This window comes from Artemia franciscana, unplaced genomic scaffold (genome assembly GCF_032884065.1).
Source record: "Artemia franciscana unplaced genomic scaffold, ASM3288406v1 Scaffold_364, whole genome shotgun sequence".
Lineage (NCBI taxonomy): Eukaryota > Metazoa > Arthropoda > Branchiopoda > Anostraca > Artemiidae > Artemia > Artemia franciscana.
The window spans coordinates 372,674-395,339 of record NW_027064236.1 but is presented as its reverse complement, the minus strand read 5'-3'; the positions used below and the strand labels follow the sequence as shown (position 1 = coordinate 395,339).

Sequence of the window (22,666 nt, the reverse complement as noted above, 5' to 3'; positions counted from 1 at the left end):
ACACGCATGTATGAAGACAAGGAAGGCTGTGTGAAACAAACATATTCACAATGTCACTTCCTATGACCTAGCACTTTTTTCATGGTGCTCATGATAAAATGATTCCAGGAACATTGTTGTCAAATCTCGTACAATACATGAACAAATAAAAAAAAAAATATATATATAGGAATGCGAGGTTCAGATCATAAATCTCAAAAGAGTATGCAAATGATAGTAAAAGCGATTAAAGTTAACTTACTTGCTTCACTAGGTAATCGATGCGTTCTTGCCACTTCCTCAAAATAACGGCATGGACACTCCTTGTTCCAAGCACAAAAACTTGACCACAACTAACTACTATCGATTGAAAACATGCAAATTCACCTGCTATTGCCTAAAATATTAATTTTGTGCATTAGGCATATGTTGCCAATAGCATAAAGAAAGCTTCCAAGTATATTTTAGTTTTTTGGAGATTATAACCGGCAACACCAGTTTTTTTTTCCAATTGACCACTTCTCTTTTTTCTCGCTTTTAAGAAGTGTGCATTTTTGCTGTTGTTTCTATCGAATTCTACCTCTTTGACTCACTTGTAAGTTGATGATTCAGATAAAATCAAATAAAACTATGTTAATAAAAATAAAACATTCAAATTTTCAGCAAGAATGTACAAGATGTACTTGTTTAAGAGTCGTTTTTTTTTCAACAGTCATCTAATATTTGTTACCAAGATATAATGGAAAATTTTGAAACTTGATTTCTTTTCATAAGGATTGACACGGATATACAGAGATAAAGGTTTGACATTAAAATGAAATATTTTAAGTCATTGCCTTTCAAAATTTTTGAACGTTTCGTCGAAATTCGACAACTATACGAGTCCATAAAAAAAACTTTCAACGTTATTAAAAACGTTAAAAATGACATCAAAAAGGTTACAATTCTCAGACTATGACTCTGAAGGTGGCAATGTCAGCTTCTGTACATGACAAAAAAATTTATTTCTGATGGAGTAATGTTCTAAAAGAAGAATGTGCTATTACACTTACAAAAAATTTACGAATTTTACGCTTAAAGTTAACCAACAAAAGGCAGTTTAAATTCACAAGACTTAGGTCAGCTGAATCCCAGCTACTTCTAGTTACAAACACCTAGCGAACAAACCCCGACAAAGGCATACAAGTCAACGAAATATACCTTCGTGTTAGTAAGGCCTTCGATGAACTTTCTCATTTGAAGCTCCTTCATAAGTTAAGAAACCTTGGGATTGTGGGCAACACTCTTGGCTGGATCACGAGTTTTCTAGCAGGCAGAACTCAGAGGGTGGAAGTAGATGGCAACATTAGCATAGTTGTGACAAAATTATCAACCATTATTCCACAAGGCAGTGTCATCGGACCCTTGCTCTTTAATCTTTTTGCAAACGACCTGCCTGACAAACTCAAATATTACACTCTATGCTGACGATAGAGTTTTTTTAGACCTATCAAATGTCCAAATGATATTAAAGAACTGCAGACCAATTTGAATAAGATAGCCAATTGGACGAAGACGTTGGAAATTGAGGTCAACACAAACAAAAGCTTCCACCTCTGCTTTGGACCACATAATTTCAAGTCAGTTTGTAGCAGTAACACCAGTCTAATACCAAAAACATCTTTTGAGTGGGACCATGTAATAATAGACAGTGAGCTAAGATTCATCGTGGACTAAAATCTATTATGAGAAAAGCTTCAAATGTAGTTGAACTTATTCACAGGAACTTCACCCTAAACGATCCTCAGATTTTTTTTCAACACTATTCTCTGTTGTTCGGCCTATCATTGAATATAGTCAGACGACAATAGGACCTCAACTCCAAAAAGACATTGATGAGCTTGAGAAGATTCAGCAAAGGGCAGAAAAGTCTGTACCAAAACTAAGAGCCCTCTTCTACTGTGAACGATTGGGAAAGCTGTCACTTCCTTCCAAATCCTATAGACTTTTCCGATGTGATCTTATTCAAACTTATAAGCTATGTCACAAGTACTATCATAACATTAGACCAGAGAAAATACTCTTCTAGCACACAAATAATCGACGAGGACACAACTTTAAGCTAAAATAAAACATTTTCAATAAAGAAAGTGGAAGGTGGGCCCTCTCAAACGGAGTAGTCAAGTAACGGAACAACCTCCCCCAAGAATTGATTACAGCTGACTAAAAGTTCTTTCGAGAATATTACTGACAATTTTTAAAGTGGAAGTAAGTTTTTAAAGAGGCGAAAGCCTTTTTATTGTAGTATATTATTATCATTATTATTCGTATTCGTATTCGTTTATTTAAATAGCTATCGTAGCACTCAAAAATGAACGCTAAATTATGCTATTTTTACAATCACAAAATTACAATTAACACTTGTTAAATGCTCTTACAAAATATGGTACAAAGGAGTTTGCGAATCTGTTCGTACGGCACTTGACTGGTTCTAGTTTGTTGTAATGCCTAGTATATCTGCTGATTACGATGCTGATTACGAGGAATTACGTGATGGACCGTGATGTGGATGGTGGAAGTATGGATCGGTGCTTCTCGTTTGTTAATAGTGATTTCCCAAATTTCATTATCAGCTCATGTCTTCGGTCGGATAAGGTGGGCAATTTCAAGAGCTCAAGGGCACTTTCGGAGCTGCTGAACCTGGGTCCTAGTATTATTTAAGTAGCGCGTTCTAGCAGCGCCTAACGGAGAGTTTAGTAAGGGCTACTGCAAAATGATGGTTAAGGTACTTTTCCAAAGTCTGGGAATATGAGGCCAAACAGCTTTACAGAAAAAAACAACAACAAAAAACAGTAGAACTTCAAAGATTCTCATTTATAAGTTTTCATCAGTGTACATCAAAACTCTCAACTAGTTTCGTCACTGCGATAGTTTGGAAGCCATTTAAACGTCCTAAATCTCAGCAGGGTTGTCACTGATCATAAAAAACACAAAAAAATAAACTGCAGACAAAAGAAAAGATAATCAGCTGCTTCGATTTTAAATGAGCATAGCTTGATTTACAGTCTTAAGTTTAAAATTAAAATAATCAAGTAAGAAAAGATTGCCATTTGTAGCCGATTCAGGAATGGGAACTATTATTTTGGTTTGTCTTAATAGTAAAATTTACATGAATTTTGAAAAAGGGCCTAAAACCTTTCGAAAAAACGTCAGATCGAAACGAGAAGTACATCATTTGAATTACTATTGTCAAAAACCCTATAAAGAAAACTTACAGCCCAACCTTTAGCAACAAGGATAAAATAAAATCCAATTTTTGACAAAAAAACTGTATCTTCATATACAAGATGTTGCAACACATGAATCTTTTGAAAACTTGCTTCTCTCGGACATAATAGCATATTGAAAAACTCTGGAGCATGATTCCCTTGGGTTCATTCTTTATCATTATTAAGGCTTTATTCCACGAAAGCTAAACTTGAAAGTTAACGATGAGGGTGGCAGCCATCCTCTCCTTTAAGAGAGCCTTGGACGAGACAATTCGTGGAAACAAGACCGTTGCAAACGGCGAACGTCCAAAAGATTATTTTGACTACGATATAAGCACAAGTAAAATATAATTTTTCGCTGATTCTAAGTATGCAAAATTTAAATTTGCTCAGAAAAAGTGGCTATCATAAGGATACTGGCATTTGCCAAAGATAAGGTGAACAGTTGCTCTGACATTCAATCAAAATAGATTGATTTAATGTCTTCGAATATTCAAACCTGTCTTCTAAGTTCCTTGAAGAGTGTCTCTCAGCAGAATTTCAACAGCAACCCATGCATACTTAAAAAACACTTTTTCGCATACTGAGCAATGGTCCACGTTGTGCAGGTACTAACTTCCTGATCAATGCCTTCGGCCGTGAGTGCAATGCATGGTTGGGGGGCAAATCATGTTTTTCCCCAGATTCCTTCAGGTACCCATTAAGAGCTGGGTCAACTCTGGCTGAACTTACAAAGTCACACCATTCACCCCATTCCAAACCAAATAACCAGCGACACCAGGATTCAAACCCCCGACCTTGGAATTTAAGGTCCGGAGCGCTAACCATTCGGGTAGGACGGCTCATGCCCATGCATGCACTATCAGTAACTTCAAAAGCAAAAAACAGTAACGCGATCTACAAAACGGTCTACACACAGCCCCAATACACTCTTTTCTATAATGTATAACCAAAAATTATGGTTTGACACCCAACTGAAATAGAGATGATATATTGCTATGCCCATATTCAGATTAATTGTCTTACCAGGCTTCTATGCACATCAAATCCTGTCGCTAAGCCTTTAAAGGTACCAGATGAATAGACGATTCCAACACCAGATAGATCCAATTCTTCAATCTCTTCCTGATCTTTAACGTCAAAAAGATGAAGACGTTCCTTGACATCAAAGGTGACTAGAGTACGGTTGTCGACCCAACCAACTGACGTTAGAGAATATGGAACTGATGCAGTCATTAAAGGAACTACTGAGTAACTGCCATTTTTCACACGAGATAACTGAAAAATAAAAGTCAATAAATAAATGATCAATGTATCGTAATTAATACTTCCCTTGTAAGCATCAGTCATGGGCCATACAGGGACCATACATGGCATCCTTGGTTTGAAACTGATCATTATAAGCAGAATGTTCAAAAACCATACAAAATTAACAGACATAATATGCCCCTTTATATTTTGAAAATGAGGCTTTATAGATATATCTAACAGAAAGGGAGACAACTTGCTTCTTACTGAAGTCACAAGTCATGTCACGGCTGATAATGTGTATATTTTGCGGGTTTTAATACCCCGCCCCCTAACACATACAATTACTAAACGATATGCATATACAGAAGCTAAAGGTCTTTAAAATCAAAATCGTACAGAGAATAATCTCTACTTTAGTTTTACTTTAACTTAATGCAGCTATACTTCTATGACGTTGAGCAAATGGCCTCAAGTTCACCTTTTTAGACGTTAAAGTAGTTCAGAATTTTCAAACAAATTAAATAACCGAGGGTGGTTCAAAAATTAACGAAATTAAAAAAAAAGGGACACTCTCATCACTGTTTTTAATGTTATGAAATTTTCGTCCTGCTCTGTAAAATATTCCGTAAGTCCGGTTCAAAAATTAGTAAGGTGGTGGTAGTAAGGTGGTTCAAAAATTACCGAAATTAAAAAAAAAGGGACACTCTCATCACTGTTTTTAGTGTTATGAAATTTTCGTCCTGCTCTGTAAAATATTCCGTAAGTCCGGTTCAAAAATTACTTTTTTTTTTTTTTTTTTTTTTTTTTTTTTTTTTTTTTTTTTTTTTTTTTTTTTTTTTTTTTTTTTTACAAAAACAGACACCTGGGGCCATAAAGTACCTTGCTTGATTTGATCAAATCCCAGGCAGCACGCTACAGTTTCTTGGATTTCGACTGGCACATTCTCATGTAAGTATGAACTCTTTCCAAAACATCGTGAACTCTGATGAGGATAAACTCTTTCCAACATATCTTATGATTGCTTTTCTGCTTGAAAGAAGTTCTGCAGAAAATAACGAATTATCAAATTTTGAGCCATTGTTCATTACACATAACCACTGATGTTACAGCATCTTACGAATACTGCTTTATGGATCATAAATCGTTCATTGACCTCACCGTCGTTCACTTGAGCTAGTCGTCTACGTATAAAAATTCAACTGTGGTTCTGTACGAAAACTTAAAAAAAAAAAACAGCTGAGCCAATCAGAACCAGCAACAACAAACTGAAAGAATAAAACTGAAAACTGAAAGAATAAAGAAAACTGAAAGAATAAAATTAAATAATAACTTCTTTGAAATCATACGCGGAGATGATAGGCATAAAGTCATTCAATGTTTTAAACTCATTTTTTTCGAGCACTTATTTCAGATGATGGCACAATGTTGATTGAAGCTACCATATTTTTGGATCTTAAAGTGAATGTCTTGTTTTCTCGGAGCGGGTTCTAAACAGTTACATCGATTATTTTTAGCAAACAAATCGAAGTTTTAGACTATCGATTCGACAACCCAGAACGTCGATAAAGTAAGTAAGGCAGAGCTTCCGCTGCAAAAAACTTTGCGAAAATATTCCTGTGGAGGCTAAACTTCAGACAGACAAGCTTGGCATAATGTAATTGAATACTTTTCGCAACTTTCTTGATTATCAATAAACGAGAGCTTCTAATATCTTGTCCATATGCTATTTCCCGATAATTCAAAGACTTCTACAGAAAAAGTTGCGCTTGTTCGACAGTCACATACACAAGTTCACTACTTTGCTGCTTGCTTGCCGAGTGACTAAATAAAAAAAAACTTCACATCCAGAAGTCAGAACGTTTATATTTTCTGGTAATGAAACTAGGTGACAACTTAGCATCAGCAGGTCGTGTATTTTTTGGCGGCTATCCAAGAAGTCAAAATGCTGAATAAAATGGGTGTTAATACAGATCCTTGTCAAAGATCCAAAGCGTATCCGATTCGTCTGCTCAGATAAACCCCAGTCAATATAAATACCACAAAACTGCCCGAGTGCCAGTAAAACAAAGTTCAACAGCCCCACATGATTCATTAGCCCCACAATCAAACAATTTCGAGAATACCTAAGACTGCAATACCAAAGTCAAACATATCAACGCTGGACATAAGAAGGGAGGACCCAATCTATCGGTTTATCTCTATCGGTTTATCAATAGTTCCCTTCAACACTCTAAGCAAAACAAACATCCCAGGTTGCAACAGAATCCAAACTGTTGATAATCTAGATTATAACCTTCCAAAATAATTGTAATGAGGAGCACCTCAAGGACTTTAGTGAGAACACTGGAGACAAAAAATTGGCCTATATTCGGCCAATTATTTGGGTTTTGGAACTGATAAACCGGCGAAAATGATCTAGGGACCATACCACTATTGATAAACATTTGGGTCAGAAGAGACACATGTTAACCACTCCGTAGGTTATCTCGACATATATCATCCAGATGAGGCACCTTTCCGGACTTTAACTTGCTAGAAACTTGGACTACAATCGATTTAGATACCGCAAAAGCATTTCACGCTTTTAATAACCAAACAATCGATTTAGATACCGCAAAAGCATTTCACGCTTTTAATAACCAAACTAATGACGCACATGTAATAACAAACGTTTTGTGCTTTTCTTCTCGCTCTTTATCACAGCCCTGAGCGAATGCCCTGACGAGGACAGACTGGGTACAAAAAAGATTTGAGCCGTTCCGGTTTTGCGAAATGGCTTGGGGTCTCCACTCCCTCATATGTTTCTACTCCGTCCTTATCCCCGACAGGGAAATCATGCTTGCGTAGCCTCCTGGTGGACGTTTCAAGAGTTTTTCCAGCCAAAACTGTTACTGCTAACAGCGCTATAGGATAAATTTGAGAAGTGCCACCCCTCAAGGAAATTGTAGCTTAGTAAACGACACAGTATTTGCCCCTGGATTCACATGAATGAATAATTCTTCTGGGTTTCATTTGTTTTGGTGGGCTTTTTCTTAATGAAAAACATCTTTCTAGCTTAGTTATCTATTATGGACTGCCTTCCCGTAGTAGCCTAATACTTTTAATTATAAAAATACAATGAGTCGAGGTAATAGGCTTGAGATTGTCTGTGAAGTATTTCGACTCTTGTTGGTAGAAGAGCATCGCCAAATGTGGAAGACCAAGTTATGACCAAGATGCGCCAAGATGCACAAAGTCTCCATTCAACAGGAGGTCCAAGGGAATTCTTGCTGTCTGTTTCTAGCTTAAGCGCTTCGAGTAGTTCTGGGACCATTTCGTTTTCTGAGGCTATAATAATTTCAATGATCTCAAAAATTATAAAAATTGTAACTTGGAATGTTAGAAAGTTATAAAACCACTATCGTGCCTATACTTGATGGATGAACTCAAAAGCTTCAAACTGGACTTGCTAGGAGTTTCAGAAAAGTCATAATCCAGGTAGGAAACATGAATTTAGGTGATATAGAATTTACAGGGATTGGAACGATTCCTGCTCATTCGAAAAGAGACTTGGCGACCTGTCAAGGGACTTTTAGACTTGAAATAAGGGACCAAAGCGAGAAGAGTTTTTGATTGCCATTTACGATTGAAATATTCCTTTGCTTATAAATCAGAAACGGCGACCAAGTTCTAAGAATCATCATATTCACGAGCGCCAGAAGGAACTCATTTTACCATGAGACGGGTCAGTCGCATTTGTTTCTTCCATATTTTAATTTTCAGTTATTTTTATTTAAAACAAAAAAGGCAAGCAATTTCAAGACTAGAAACAAGTAGAAAAAAAATCCATAAGACTTCAGCTTGCAAGCTAACCCATTGACTTTTTCGACTTTTCAAGGGGACATCAATAATTGCTCGTTTTTGTTTTTCAGAGGGCCGCTTTTCTTACAATGACTCTTCAAGTCCAACAGCCCTTTTTTCTTGCTAGAGATATCAACTACATTCAGTTCCCTTTCTTTCTCTTATACGCTTCGTTTAGCAGCTTGTTATTTTACCTTGCTCTCCAAATAGTCTTGGTATTTTGACCATGCCCACCTTGCTAAAGTCAACAATTCTTTGGGACTAGGAAAACTTTCGAATATGCCTCCATACGTGTTCAATTCGTCAACCACACACAGCTTCGCATTCAAGACCCTTCTTCGACAGGAAGGCTCTGTCCAAAAGAAGAAGTATTCCTGTGAGCGGAAAACCCCTCTCTGCGTCCCCACAGCCTTGCAATAATGTTAAAGCAGCTTTTACAAATTTCAACAAAAGCATATACATTTACACATCAAAAGCATCCGTCATAGAGAAGATTTGGTACCAGTAATGGTATACGCGTAATATTGTAGGTTCTACTGAGTTCTCGACTTCCAAAATCGTCAAAACGTACTCCTACTGAGACCTCTTGAGTAAGCACAACTATATCTGATAGACTTCTATCTCTTTTCCTTTCCATGGGATCCAGGTACCTAAGCACATCGAGAAGGCTATTAGAAGAGATGGAACGCCTCTTGAGCAGCTGCCTTGAAATGTCTTCACCCCCCTTTGACAGGAACCCTATCTTTCTACCATGGCGAGTTTCTGAACATCTAACGCCACGTCAACCAGCTCACCTACAAGAGCGTCCTGCAAATAGTTATCCAAGCTCTCAAGCAAACTGTAAGAAATTTCATCATCAGGTTAGGGGGTTGGAAGCCCTCTCTCCAATATATATGTCCTACTCGCCAAAACGTAGTAAACATGAACAAATTTTTCATGCGTTTTTACAAAAAAATTGAATTCCCCTCCCCCCAAAAAAGAATCCTTGGTATGACCCAGGTCGAGTTTCAGAAGTCTCGTGATGACAAGTGTTGTAGGTTATGCCCCGGGGGCATATAAGGTTTTTATGCAAGGCATGGTCGTATAAGCTTCAGAGGTGGCTCATTTGATTGAAAATTGAAAGTTCTAGTTACCTTTTTATGAGTCAAAAGTGACCAGGGGAATCTAATTTCGCCCCACACACCCTCTTTTCCCCAAATATATCCGATCAAAATTTTGAGTTTGCCAGCTTGTTTGAAGTACAGAGTATGTTTGTTGAAGTATGTTAAAGCTTGTTGAGGTATGTTTGAAGAATAGTCCAACGATCAGATAACAAAACTGGTCAACATAACTCCTCCCCCAAATTTCCAGGATAAAGTCTGTAACTTATGCCCCAGGGGGCATATAAGGTTGTTAAATCAGAGATGGTCATATAAACTTCAGAGGGAACTCAAATGATTGGAAATTGAAAGTTCTCATTTTCTTTTTAGTCGTCAGATCGAATTTTTTGTATAGTCTTTATGTTCAAAATAGACCAAAGATCATATAGCAAAACTCAAGGGATAACAAAGCTTCCCAGAACCTAGGGGCAAGTGTTGTAACTTATGCCCAGGGGGCATATAAGACTTTTACGGAAGGGATGGTAGTGTACAAGGGGCTTTTCGATTTTAAATCGGAGTATCTAGTTCCTTCTTCTTATTTTATTGGAAATCGTAAGTTATTGTGCCATTTTAAGAGTCAAAAGTGATCAGGGGGCAACCAGCTCCCCCCATACCCCTTCAAACCCCAAATACATCCGACATTTTTTTTAAATAGTTCAAAGAAGAGACAGCAAATGCTCCGAGATCGACATAAACCCCAAGAGTCCGAAGGCAAGTGGTTACAGTTATGCCAAGGGAGCAGATAAGGTTTCTATGTTAGGAGTAGTCGTATAAACTTCAGAGGGGGCTCATTCGATTTTAGTTCATAATTTCTAGTGCCCTTTTTAAGATTCAACAGTGATCCAATAGCAACTAGTCCCCCCCCCACCAACCCACTTTTCCTCAAATGCATCCAATCGAATTTTCGAGATATTCATTTTGTCCAAAAATAGACCCAATATCACATAATAAACACCCAGGGATCAAATAACCCCCCAAAAACCGAGGGCAAGTGTTAGGGGTTCATTCAGTTGGAAATTGAAAGTTCTAGTTCCCTTATTAAGAGTCAAAAGGCACCAGAGGGTAACTAGCCCCCTGCCCTCTTTATGCCAAATCAATTCAATTAAGTTTTCGAGATACTCATTTTGCAAAAAAATCTCATATTAAAAATTCCAAGGTCAACATAATCCCCCAGAGCCAGGGGACAAGTGTTATAGGTCATGCCCTGGGGGCATAAAAGGTCTTTATGGGGGAATTTTAAAATAGTTCAAAGATAATATATGCCCCACTCCCACCCCCACTCAAAAAACTTATTAATGATATTTTATTCCAAAACTTAAGGGAGCTGACCCCTGGCCCTCCCTGCATAGCCCCCCTTCCAAAAAAACTTATTAACGGCATTTTATTCTGAAAATTGAGGGAAATCACCCCTGGCCCTCCATGGCCCGACCCTCCCCACAAAATAAGAAATCTTTAACGATATTTTATTCCAAAGCTTATGGGAGCTGACCCATAAGACCCTTAAGCTGAGCATAAGGCTTACTATGTATTTGGCACAAATACACAAATATATTGCAAATATTTTCTTTTGCACTTATTACAACATTGAAATTAAATGAATATTGCAGTGAAACAAGGCAAGGATATACCCACAAGCCCACTAGACTCTTTGGCTTTTACTATCCTCGAAGTTTTGGGGATTTCCATGAAAGTCTTGCAAAAACAGAGCAGCACAAATACTTGGGTCTAGAAGTGTCTAAGCTTTAAATCCTGAATGAAATAAAAATAAACCCTTTAAAGAAAATTAAAGGCCATATTAAACTTAAGATCAGACGAAATAGAAACATACAATAACTCAAACTCAAAACGATTAGAAATTTTAAATAGTTCGAAGACAATATATGCCCCACTCCCACCCCCACTCAAAAAACTTATTAATGATATTTTATTCCAAAACTTAAGGGAGCTGACCCCTGGCCCTCCCTGCATAGCCCCCCTTCCAAAAAACTTATTAACGGGATTTTATTCTGAAAATTGAGGGAAATCACCCCTGGCCCTCCATGGCCCGACCCTCCCCACAAAATAAGAAGTCTTTAACGATATTTTATTCCAAAGCTTATGGGAGCTGACCCATAAGACCCATAAGCTGAGCATAAGGCTTACTATGTATTTGGCACAAATACACAAATATATTACAAATATTTTCTTTTGCACTTATTACAACATTGAAAATAAAATGAATATTGCAGTGAAACAAGGCAAGGATATACCCACAAGCCCACTAGACTCTTTGGCTTTTACTGTCCTCGAAGTTTTGGGGATTTCCATGAAAGTCTTGCAAAAACAGAGCAGCAAAAATACTTGGGTCTAGAAGTGTCTAAGCTTTAAATCCTGAATGAAATAAAAACAAACCCTTTAAAGAAAATTAAAGGCCATATTAAACTTAAGATCAGACGAAATAGAAACATATAATAACTCAAACTCAAAATGACTAGAAATTACTATTGAAGAAAAATGGAAAACCAAAATGAACAGAAATTAAATAAACAATCATAAAGAACTAAGATACAATAGGTACTAATATAAATGATTAAATAAATCTTAAAACAAATGAAACTTACATTGAATATACACATCAAGCGTGAAACAAACAAACATTACGACAAACAAGAGTTTGGGGTTTGCCTCCTTCTCTCACTGTAAAATCTAAAACCTACAGCGTCATTAGCACTTTACTGAAAACGAAATGTTTTATAAATGTTTTCTTTTGTACTTATTACCACATTGAAAATAAACACAAAAATCACAGTAAAATTAAATTTTGAACTGATGAGTTTTCAGAAATTAATATGATTATATATTAAATATTCATTTTAATTTTATTAGTTCTATCAAAAAATGTTCAAGACAAATATAGTTCCACAATAAACAAGAGTTAGAATATTGCCTCCCTCCCTAACTGTAAAAGTATAAAGCCAACTGCGTCATTGGCGCTTCATTGAAAACGAATTATATTACAACTATTGTCTTTTCCAGTTATTACAGCATTGAAAACAAAAATAAAAACTACATTGAAATAAAATCTTAAATTAATGATCGTTCAGCAATTAATATCACTATATATTAAATATTGAGTTTGAGTTTGTTTGTACTTTCCAAGACTGCTCAAGACACATATAGTTTTCAGTAAAACGCCAACGTCGCAGTTGGTTTTAGACTTTTACAATGAGCAAGGGAGTCAAACCCCAGAGTGTTGTTTGCAGTGATTTTTGTTCTTTTTAAGCTTGATTTGCATATTCAATTTAAGTTTCATTCGTTTTAAGATTTATTTATTCATTTACATTAGTACCTATTGTATCTTTGTTTGCTATGATTGTTTATTTAATTTCTGTTCGTTTTGGGTTTCATTTATGCTTCAATAGCAGAATATTGTTGCTCATTTTAAAATTTATTTATTCATTTATATTAGTATCTTTTCTATGTTTTTTTGCTATGATTATTTATTTAATTTCTGTCGTTCTGAGTTATTAGGAGTTTCGAGTTATTGAGGGTTTTTATTTCTTCCGATCTTAAGTTTAATATGGTTTTTACTTTTTTTTAAACAACTTTTTTTCGGAGTATTTTTTTTAATTATTATTAATAAATAAGTATTATCTGGAGAAAAAGATTTCGAAAGTTGTGCCTTTATAAAGCATATTTTTTCGTAATTAAAAAAAAACGACCGCTAATTGCATTAAATGAAAACATAAGCTTGAAACTGAGGCGTATTTCCGTGGCATTATCGTTATCGTCTTTATAGTATTTCTCTTGATTTCATTGAAGAGTTTCGTTAGTATACTTTTTTACTTATATTTCATCCTTATTTTTTAAATTATACCGAACAAACATCTTTTTAGCCAAAAGAATAAATTTCTGATTGGTAACAAGAGATAAGTAGACAATAATGTAGATATTGAAGCTGATACAAGTGGAAATAAAAGCAAAAAAAAGAACAAAAGAAACTTCCAAGAAAAGAGGACAGAGTTCATCGTATTTATCGGTAGGATTTGCAAGTGTTTTTATAGATGGCGTGAAAAAGCCAATGTGTTTACAGTGTTCAAAAGTTTGGGCTTCAGATAGTGTGAGACCAGTTAAATTAAAACGACAACCTAGAAACTCTACATTCTAAATACGTTGGAAAGTCAATTGACTTTTTTGAAAGAAAATTGGATGAGATCAATATTCAGAAGCATACGCTGAAAAAACACATCCTACCGAATAGCAAAATGTAAGAAAGCCTGCTGGTATTCCCAGGCCTTCTCAAGACCAGAACATAATTTGCGCTTTACCGAAAAAACTAACAAAGCGCTATTGCACTGCCTATGATACAGTAGGAAGAAGAATCAATGATATATCTAAAGAAATTTGCGATCAATCAATTTATCATCTGCGTACTTTAAGATTCACCATTCAAGTAGACGAGGCAACTGATATAGCAAAGAATGCCCATTTAATTGCATACCTTCATTATGTTGCAGAAAAAAAATATAAAAAGACATATTATTTTGCAAGCCCATACTTCAAATACAACATCCATTGAAAATTTTAATTTAACACAGGTTTTGAAGAAAATGACATAACTTGGAATAACTGCGTGGGGCTGTGCACCGACGGAGCTCACTCAGTCTTGACACAAGGCAGGTATTCAAGCATTAATCATAAAGAAAGCACCACATGCTATTTGGACCCACTGTATACTTCACAGAGCTGCGCTAGTATCAAAAAATATGAACAAAGAACCATATATAATTTTCATAACATTAATAAAATTATTAACTATATTAAGAACAGTCCTTAGAGAGCTTGGCTGTTTGCAAAGCTATGTGTTAATATGGAAGCAAATTATGTCTCACTTTATATTATTAATTAATAAAACTGTCCAAAAAAGAAGTTTTTATAGAAAACTAAAAGGCCATATTAATCTTAAGATTAGCAGACACAAATAACCGTTAAAATTCAAACTCAAAAGGACCAGAAATTACTATTAAAGAATAAGTGAAACCCAAAACGAACAGAAATTAAATAAACAATTGTAGCCAAAAACATACAACGAGTACTAATATAAATGAATAAATAAATCTTCGACTAAAGCTTAAATTGAATATGCAAACAGAGCTTAAACCGGAAAAAAAATATTTTGCTATTGAATTATAAATGAAACCCAAAACGGACAGATATTAAATAAACAATCATAATAAACAAACACACAATATGTACTAATATAAATGAATAAAAAAAAAATCCTAAAACGAGTGAAACTTAAATTGAATATGCAAATCAATCTTGAAAAGAACAAAAATCAATACAAACAGGAGTTAGGCTATCGCCTCCTTCTCTCACTGTATAAGTCTAAAGCCAGCTAAGTCATTGGCACTTAACTGAAAACTCTATGTGTCTTGAACAGTCTTGGAAAGTACAAATAAAATCAAACAGCATATTTGATATATAATGATGATATTTGTTGAAAGATCAACACTTCAAGATTTTATTTCACTATAATTTTTATTTTCATTTTCAATGCTGTAATAACTGGAAAAGAAAATATCTGTAATATAATTCGTTTTCAGTGAAGCACCAATGACACAGTAGGCTTTAGACAGTCAAGGAAGGGGGCAGTATCAAAACTCTTGTTTGTACTGAAACTATATTTGTCTCGAAAAGTCCTAAGAATAACTAATAAAATTTTTTTTATTAGTTAAAAAAGACTCAATATTTGAAGTATAATAATATTAATTGCTGAAAACTCATTAGTTGAAAATTTTACTGTATTTTCAATATTAAGTACAAAAGAAAATATTTGTAATATAATTCGTTATCAGTATAAGACGCATATTTCAGTAAAGCGCCAATGATTTATGTTTTAGACTTTTACGGTTGATTTTATCTCATCTTTGGACTATTTCAAACAAATCAGCTATCTCAAAATTTTGACCGGATACATTTGGGGAAAAGAGGGTGTGTGTGTGTTTGGGGGAGGGGGGAGTTGATGCCCTCCATTCAATTTTGACTCATAAAAAGATAAGTAGAACTTTAAATTCCCAATCAAATGAGCCACCTCTGAAGTTCCAATAAAATGATCCCCTTCAGAAGTTTATACGAGCACTCCTTTCATAAGAACCATATATGCCTCCAGGGCATAACTTACAACGCCTGCCCCCAGGCCCTGAGGGTTGTATTGACCCTAGAGGTTTTGCTATCTGATCTTTGAACTATTTTAAACAAAATGGCTATCTCAAAATTTTTATCGGATGCATTTGGAAGAACAATGCGTAGGGGGGGGGCTAGTTGCCCTATGATCACTTTTGACTCTTAAAAAGAGCACTAGAACATCCAATTTCCAATCGAATTAGCCCCTCCGGAGTTTAAAGGACCCCCTCCCCTTCCATATGAAGTGCCTCTGGGAAAAAATTATACGAAATAATAGAACATTGGAGTCTTATGGCCTTTACTATAGGCGACGCTATAGTGTTGCCTCTGATGATTCTGAAGTTCGCTGGCTATCTCGTGTAAAAATGATTCAAAGGGTATTTGAGCTGTGGGTAGAAATAGCAACCTTACTCAATGAAAACCAACATTAAGAAGCACATTTGTAGAAGAACGATATATTTATTGTCAAACTTACATGTTTTGATGAAGTTTTTGGAAAATTGAGCAGCTTAAATAAACCAATGGAGGGGTCAAACATGCATCCATTTGTTCATAAAGACAAAGTCACAAAAAAAGTTAAAACTATGTAAATTAAATTTAGAAAAGAATGAGTTGGATATGTTTTCACTTTCAAAATATTTCTGGGCCACAGTCAATATCGAGGCAAGTAAAAACCTATTTCTCGAAAACTTGAATGGTTTAGTTCTTTATTTTGATAACTATTTTAAAGATCTAGATTTGTCAAAGTTTATGTGGGTACAGAATCCATTCAACTACAATGACCTGAAAACTTTGGAAGAAGAAAAATTGATAGAATTATCATGCAATAGCTCGCTAACATAAAAGTTTCAAAAAGAAAATACGAATCAATTTCGGATGAATCTTAGTGGAGAGTACAAATCGTTATATTATAAAGCAGAGCAAGTGCTTCAAGCGCTTGTAACGTCGTATTAATACAACACGGCCTTTCAGAATTAGCGACGATGAAAACAAAATATCCAGCCAGATTAATAGTCGAAAGAGGGAAAAACAAGTGGCACTCTCTACACTGCCCCCAAGATTTGAAAAACTTGGGGGATATAAACAGCAACATCCTTCGCATTAAATTCTAGCGCGGAAGATTGGTTAGTAATTTAATATAATAATATATGTTCATGTTCATATTTAGTTTGGTTTTGCTAAAACATGCAAAAGTTATTTATCTGTTAATTGTACGTAATTATTTTTTGGTAAAAAAAATTTTTTTTTGGAAATAAAGTCATTATTATTCAAAACTTTTTTTTATATTAGCATTAGTGTAAATATTAAAAAAATCAAAAGCAGAGAGGGAGTCACGAGAAAAAAAATTTTCAGGGAGGCGTGGTAGCATAAAGTTGGAAACCGTTGCTCTAGAGTTATGTCTTAACCAATCATCCTTGGTAAATTAGGAAATTTCTTTTATTTATTGTTTAACAAGTTCAAGGACCTTAATGACTTTAGAAGAAAAATAATCAATCCACAAGGTTTATGGTTGTAGTTTTAGCTGTTTTAGCTGGGTTATCTGGTAACCGTAGGTTACCTGGGTTAGTGTATCCCCCAGCAATAAGCTAATAATAATAAATTATAGACATATAGCACAATATACTGATCTTAGGGTTGGTTATACTTTCGTATCACTGTATATTACTTTATCCTTACCTATGTATTGTTTCGCAAGCTTGCCTCTCCGTAGGCCAAATCAAATATATATTATGTGTGTATATGTAGGTGTATATATATGTAAATATGTAAGTGTGGGCATAAATGGTTGAACTTCAGGTTAACAATGATTACATGAGTTTAAATGATACTTGCTTACGTGAAAATGTATCAAAATGTTATTGTATAGTCACTAAGCGTGCTTATGTCATCGTATTGGTTTGTGTTTGGGAAGATAAAACAATGAAGTGCATTGCATTTTGTTTTTTGCTTTATTTCGTTAACCCCAATAAATTTCCCTTCTTTTTTGTATGCCTTATTGTGACTACAATTCATCTTCATTCATTATTATTATTATTACGACTTGTTTTATAACAATCAACGTTTAAGGTCCTCCTTCAAAACCCCAAATCCTGATTTTTTAAGGATTTTTTTTTTAAGTTTTTAATACCTCTAGCATTTTTTCCCCAACCTAATACAAGGAAACATTCCAAGAGTGTTCAGTAGCCAGATTAAATCCTAGACAACAATAATAAAAGGAATCAGAACAGAGACTTTGATAATACTGATATCATAGTCTTCAGTCTACGCAGTCATCAGTGTATCCGTTTTACGACTGTTTAGTGCGCATAAAACTTACATATGTAGCAGTGTTGCCAAAGCGGTTACGTATACTTCCCTCCTCTTTGCTTTTTCTACCGTTTATAGTGCAAATTAGAGGTTCTGGTACAATGCGGTACATCTGGAAAATTGTTCGGTATAAAACTTTTCGGGTAATATGTTGGTTTTATTCGGTAAATGTTTAAGGTCCTAATGTGACTTCCCAGGTTTGTTTAGTGTGATTATAGGTTCCTTAGATAACTGCAAGCACATAAAATAAAACACCGTATTTTCAAATGACGATATGTCCTGACACTATTGAATATTGTCGACAATTTATTTGTTTGCTTTTTTGTAAAATATACTAGGGTTTTTGTCCATGGTGCATGGTTGTCTTCTCTACGCTTTGACTGACAGGCCTCAGGTATGTTCTCTTTTTCATCTTATGTGTTATTTGGCTATTGTTCTCTTTTTTTTCTTTTTTCTAGTTGTTGCTTATATTACATTTTTTGTATCCCCTTTGTATCCCTGGCCATGAAGCCTTTCGAGGGGGAATAAGTGTATTGTATTTCCATTTTGTGTTGTATTGAATAAACTTCTTCTTCTTCTTCTTGGATTAATAATAAGAAGCCATTTTGAAATGATATTTTAAATGGCAGACAAACCTCCTTCTACACAAAACTTTATGAACTTCATTTTCATGATAGATACTACGATTTGACTCTACGGTTGTTGCTTATATTGAATTTTTTTTGTATCCCCTATTATCCCTTGCCATAGAGGCTTTCGAGGGGGAATAAGTGTATTGTATTTCCATTTTGTATTGTATTGAATAAACTTCTTCTTCTTCTCCTTGGATTAATAATGAGAAGCCTTTTGAAATAATATTTTAAATGGCGAACAAACCTCCTTTTACACAAAGCTTTATGAACTTCATTTTCATCATAGATACTAAGAAATCTAATTTAAACTTACTATTATTTAAAATTAGTTTTATATTTAAATCCTAATATGGTCAATATTCTCAGTTTTATATATTTTCGCTCAGTCGTATCCTCTATCTTAATGTTCTTATCTGGCATTCGTAGTAAATGAGCACCATTTCCATAATAAACCTCAAATAGTCTTTGATCACAAAGGATGGGATGTGTTTTTGCAAACTGAGCAAGGAAGGGGGAGGGAGGAACAGAATTCTTCAATTATATAGACCAAAATCTTTGCATCTTGATTTTAAAAAGGCATAACTTAAGACTTTTACCAAAATCTATCCATAAAGCTCTAACTAAATGGGCTATTTGCCTGGTTATAGCCCTTTCCCTCTAGGGCATTAAGGAAGGTGACGAATCTGAAAAGGCAATAACATCATGTAAGAACGAATAAATATATCTCTTATTTTTAAAAGTACTGTTACTACGAATGCTGAATAATGAAATAATTATAAAAACAAGGTCAAGAAAGATCATTACCTGGAAAAAACTAATACTCTTCGACCTAGCACATGCGAGCACTGGATCAACAATGCGTCCATTGGAGGTTTGAATTGTTAAATATTGCCATGCTAACAGAGGTAAACTTCTTTCATCTCCAGATAGCTTTTGACAAAATACTACTTTCCTTTGGGGTTTAATCTTAACTATCATGACCTGTAAGAAAAAAATAGTTCATAGGAAAAATACCGAATATTTTCCACTTCTCAACATCTTTTTCTTTTTAAGTATGAGCGTGATTTTTTTTTTCTTCTTCTTTCTTTTTTTTTCTCTCTGCATTGCTAACCAATAGATAATAAATCTATTATTAGATTTATTGCAAAATAAATCGATCTATCCATCTATATCTATTCATCTTTTCGACCCATCCATCTATTCAGAAAAAAATTACATATTATAAATAAAAAAAATAAATAGCCAACATTAAGACTTCAAAACTTTTGACAAGGGAAGTTAGATTTTCAGGTTTATATGTACGGTCAATGTCGTAGAACCTGGGTTCCTGCAGCCTGTATTCTTTATAAAAGAACAAAAAAAAAGGCTAAAATTTTCCAGTATTTTCAGACAATTAACAAATTTCCTGCAACTTCGAAGGACAGTTCCCCGCTGAGATACCCCCTTACTCCCCCCTCCAGGAAAGAAAATTGATGTGTTTGTACTTCATCTGATGTAGTACGTACGAATAAGCAAATATTACTGATTGTCTTTTTTTTTTAATCTACAATCTTTAGTTTTAACTGACACATGATGAGTTTTTTCCAATAAAACAGTTTAGCTAAAGGTTCACAATGGTGAACATCCGATCGACTATTTGGAGAGAATCCAGAAACGAGCTCTTAAAATTTTTGGTGGAAAAATATATTGACTGCAATTTGGCTTGGAAACCTCTAAGATTGTCAAATCTCCCTGAGCAACGATTTCAGTTGATGATACGCCTCTTGCCTTAACATTTCACTTTAGTACCCTCTATTGTGCCAGTCGTGCGAACACTCGTATACGAACGCTCGAAATAAACTGAAACCAGTAGCAGGCTGCACGAACAGAATCAGTAATTTTTTTTTTTTTTTTTTTTTTTTTTTTACAGTTGTTAAAATGAAAGCTCTATTGTGCAATTCTTTCTAGTGAATAACTGTAAAAAAAAAAGGCAAAAATCAGTGATTTTTTTGCATGTCTTTTTCAAACTGATTAGACTAAATGACTCTAATTCAGATTGTATTGAATCAAGGGTCAAGGGTCAATCAAACATCAAGGGTCAACAGTCCTCATGTGAAAAGGTCTTGCGACAGGGAAGTTTGATTTGCAGTCCAAAGTGCTTCCAGGCGTTATACACGCCCTTATTTACTGAAATTATATTTTTTAGTATAAAAAAATTTGGCTAACAAAAGGAACGAGAGAACAGTCTATAGTTTTGTTTTTTCTCGCAATGTAAAAATATTAAGGAATATTATTTTCCTATCAAAAGCAGAAAGAATATCATTTTGGCTTTAAGACGGAAAAAAAATATTTAAGAATGAAGAAATATTCTTCTTAAAAATCAAATTTTCTTGTTTTAATAAAAAAAAATTATGAAATGTACTGCATAATTTTTAGTTGAACTACGTTATAATTTTACTAGCACTCATCACAGCAAACATATATTTACAATATTTATTCCTATTTTCCCAATGTTATCTTTAGTAGATGGAAAGGGAGAGGGTAGGGATATTTATACGAATCTATCAGTAAAAAACAGTTTTAAGTTGGAATAAAAGAAAAAATGGGATTTTTGGAAGTTCCTTTCCTATTTTAGCTTTCTAAATAGCCAGTAATAACACAGTTTATTCGCTTATGCTCTGATATTGCTACAATTGATCTTGAACGACACCAGCTTTACTAGTGGATCAATCTCCCCTCCTGGTATGTGTGTGTCATAATAAGCTATTCAAATTTGCTAAAATAAGATTTTGTATTTTAAAGATAAAAAGACAGATTATTCTTCAGAGAAGATACATCGGTTCTTTGAACTCAAACTTGTAAAAATCACCTTTGGTTACTTGAACTAGATATGAAACTTATGTAACTAGTGATGGTGGCGATGAAAAAGCGGCTAAAATGAAATGATCTATGTTTTGAGGCCAGCCAATAGATTGGTTAAATGCCATCCAGTGAATAGTGTCTAGAATAAGCAAAATAGGTAAAAGACACACTACTGCCATCTATACACTGCACTCTCAATAACATAGATACTATTTAAAATTGAACAATCCAAATACGGAGATAAATACAACCATACCTGTGCAAGAGTACAGAGAGAAAGAGAGATAGAAAGAGGGATCATTGCTATAGAACTGGTCCAAGAGATTGAGCCCTTAGGTAAGGTCCAAATATGAGGGCTTTTTCAAACAAATCAACCGATTAAGTTTTTGATCCAAATATCCGAATGAACCTTACATTGGGATGGACACTTGCCTCAGGAATCACCTCACTAGCCCACAAAGATCATATGTGTAATTCAGTCAACCAATTCCGATTGGAAGCCACCTAGTGTCCAGCCAAAGAAACGATGACCTGACAGCCAAGTCAAGTTCTAGACAATGGCAAACATCACACTTGGCAAAACACAAGCACTCACTATAGGCCAAAGCGGATAAGGGGGGCAGACGTCCCTCTTCACGCCAAGCAGCGCCTGGCAGAAGATACAAGTCAAGCAAGTGAATCAAACAATAACAGTAATGAAACTAATCATAGCTTCTTGAAAATTTTTTCACCTGATTCGGGTTTTGAAATTTTTTTTAATGTAATCTTATCTACATTTTGAACCTTGAACATAAATACAGAAGTATTGTTCGAATTCAAACAATTAACACAAAGAATTTATAAACTCATCAGAAATCACTACAAGGGAGAAAATCCAGAAAGGGGAAAAAATAGCTAAAAAACATTAATATATAGGAAGGGATAACAGCAAACTTACCCCCTATATGTCACCCTGTACCTAAACAAACTTGTGAACTATACCCTTGTAATCCAAGCAAGAGGGCGTGTATCCTAGTTTTCCCGGAAAACTTAAAACCTTTTTAGTGGTCTCCTATAAATTTAAGACTACCCATAAGATGTGCCATTAATTTCATCCCTTCGCTTCTGTGACATATTCTGTCTACCCTTAAAGCTAATTGCAGCAAACCCATGATTTATTTATGTAAGTTTCTTTTATGCAAGCCAAAATAGGGCAAATATATTATTTTTGTGTACTGTTTCTCGTATACGATATTCTTGTAACAGGAGCTTAGGGCTGCATTGA

The 22,666-nt window shown here is 34.8% G+C and overlaps 1 protein-coding gene across 5 annotated transcripts in view; it reads right to left on the bottom strand.

Annotated features, from left to right (window-relative positions):
• LOC136043183 (vacuolar protein sorting-associated protein 8 homolog) overlaps positions 1–22,666 on the bottom strand; it is a 122,923-nt gene that overhangs the window by 63,604 nt on the left and 36,653 nt on the right. For all 5 annotated transcript variants that reach the window (XM_065728112.1, XM_065728114.1, XM_065728113.1 and 2 more), the window contains exons 7-9: positions 19,366–19,542; positions 4,254–4,505; positions 242–376 (exon numbers count right to left, since the gene is read on the bottom strand). In XM_065728112.1, coding sequence (XP_065584184.1) covers positions 242–376; positions 4,254–4,505; positions 19,366–19,542 — 564 coding nt within the window. The remainder of the gene's footprint in view (positions 1–241; positions 377–4,253; positions 4,506–19,365; positions 19,543–22,666) is intronic.